This window comes from Guillardia theta, assembly GCF_000315625.1.
Source record: "Guillardia theta CCMP2712 unplaced genomic scaffold GUITHscaffold_34, whole genome shotgun sequence".
NCBI lineage: Eukaryota > Cryptophyceae > Pyrenomonadales > Geminigeraceae > Guillardia > Guillardia theta.
In genome coordinates this window covers 465,235-466,702 of record NW_005434640.1, presented here as the reverse complement: position 1 = coordinate 466,702, position 1,468 = coordinate 465,235, and the positions used below count along the sequence as shown (strand labels likewise).

Here is a 1,468-nt window from a genome sequence, read left to right as displayed (position 1 = left end):
AATCCTGTATCCTCCTCGCTAGCCTCCGAGTCAGCGGTAGCCGAGTCAGTGGTAGCCGCCCGTGACGGCGGCGACGCCGCGGCAATGCCCAAGGACCGGCGTGACCCGACCGATGCCGGGGAGGAAGCAGGCGAGCTCGGACCAGCAGCAAGCACCCCAGTGGTGTCGAGCTCTCCGGAGGCACCCGACGTCACAGTGAGGGACGGAGACGCCTCGCCAGCTCCGCGCCGATCGTCGGGGCCACTCGAAGGGTGTCCCCCATCGGAGTCGGAGACCTCCGGCGAAGACTCCTCGGGCGACTCGACAAAGTCTGAGGAGGAGCTGTCCTCTGGCTCGAGAAGTGCTTGCGCCCGCAAGGGCGTCATGCGCCTCGCACCAGACAAGAGCGCTTCCAGCGTCAGCTGCATGGTGAGGCGCTGATAGGTGGCGGCGCATTTGCGAGCCAAGACCTCAGCAGCAGGTCCGTCATCAGGCACGAAGTGCCGACCAAACGCCGCATCCTCAAGAGGCATTGAGCGCTGAGCAATGAGTCATAGGATTTACTGGCAGAAGGTAAAAAGTGCCTCAAGCAAAACAAAGCATGAACAAGCTGAACCGGCAGGCACACAGTCCACAGCGAGATGCTGCACAATCACACACAAAACACAAGCCCGAAAAGAACCAGCACTGCTGGCACCCAGACGCGGCAGCGCCAGCCCAAGCGCGAAGCCGCGCAGACCGTGACGACAAGCAGCCTAAGGGTCAAGCAATCAAGCAACAAGCAGCAGGAGCATGCAGGAGGAATAAAATCCCTTAGACGCGATACCCGGAGGCAGCCGACTGACCACTGTCAGTCGAGACGTCCGCTGCCGCCACAAAGCGGGCGGCCGCGGACGGAGAAAGGGCAGCCGCCGACAAGGAGCCGGCGTTGCCCGGGGGTCCGCCTGGGGCAGCGGACGGAGGGAGGCTGGACACAGGAACACGGTACCGCTCGAGGTAGTCCTCCTCGCTAGCCTCCGAGTCAGCGGTAGCCGAGTCAGTGGTAGCCGCTGATGTCCGCGAGAGTACCAGATGAAGCGGAGGGTGTCAGGATGCAGGGTACCGTCCGTCGAGATGGCAAGAGGGATGAACGCTCGAGGAGGAGTAGTCATGGCATATGCAGCGCGATGTTTGCGAATCTTCTCAGACGCTGCAACATGGAGGGCGTCGAGGTTGACCTCCCCCCACTTGGTCAGGTCGGCAGAGCTACCAATGTAAGGGTGGACCAACGTCACGTCCGCCATCAAGCCCTCGTACTGCTCGGACCCTCGATCGCGGATTCCAGGAATGTGGATTTCGCCCTTCATCTTGCGGCCATGAGGATGGGAGGGCATAGCCTACAGGATTTACTGGCAGAAGGTAAAAAGTGCCTCAAGCAAAACAAAGCAGGAACAAGCTAAACCTCCAGGCACACAGTCCACAGCGAGAAGCTGCACAATCACACACAAAC

At 61.1% G+C, this 1,468-nt stretch overlaps 2 protein-coding genes across 2 annotated transcripts in view; both read right to left on the bottom strand.

Annotated features, from left to right (window-relative positions):
* The window catches only part of GUITHDRAFT_108543 (hypothetical protein), a gene marked incomplete at both ends in the record, with an annotated part of 1,728 nt that extends 1,216 nt beyond the window's left edge, over positions 1–512 (bottom strand). Inside the window, one exon of the mRNA XM_005832590.1 lies at positions 156–512. Within this exon, the coding sequence (XP_005832647.1) occupies positions 156–512 (357 nt within the window). The remainder of the gene's footprint in view (positions 1–155) is intronic.
* Positions 513–792: 280 nt separating this feature from the next.
* On the bottom strand, positions 793–1,352 carry GUITHDRAFT_108542 (hypothetical protein; the record flags this gene model as incomplete). Its single annotated transcript, XM_005832589.1, has 2 exons — positions 793–988; positions 1,048–1,352. The coding sequence occupies 2 exons, from the start codon at positions 1,350–1,352 to the stop codon at positions 793–795; spliced, it is 501 nt and encodes a 166-aa protein (XP_005832646.1).
* Between the last annotated feature and the right edge of the window lie 116 nt (positions 1,353–1,468).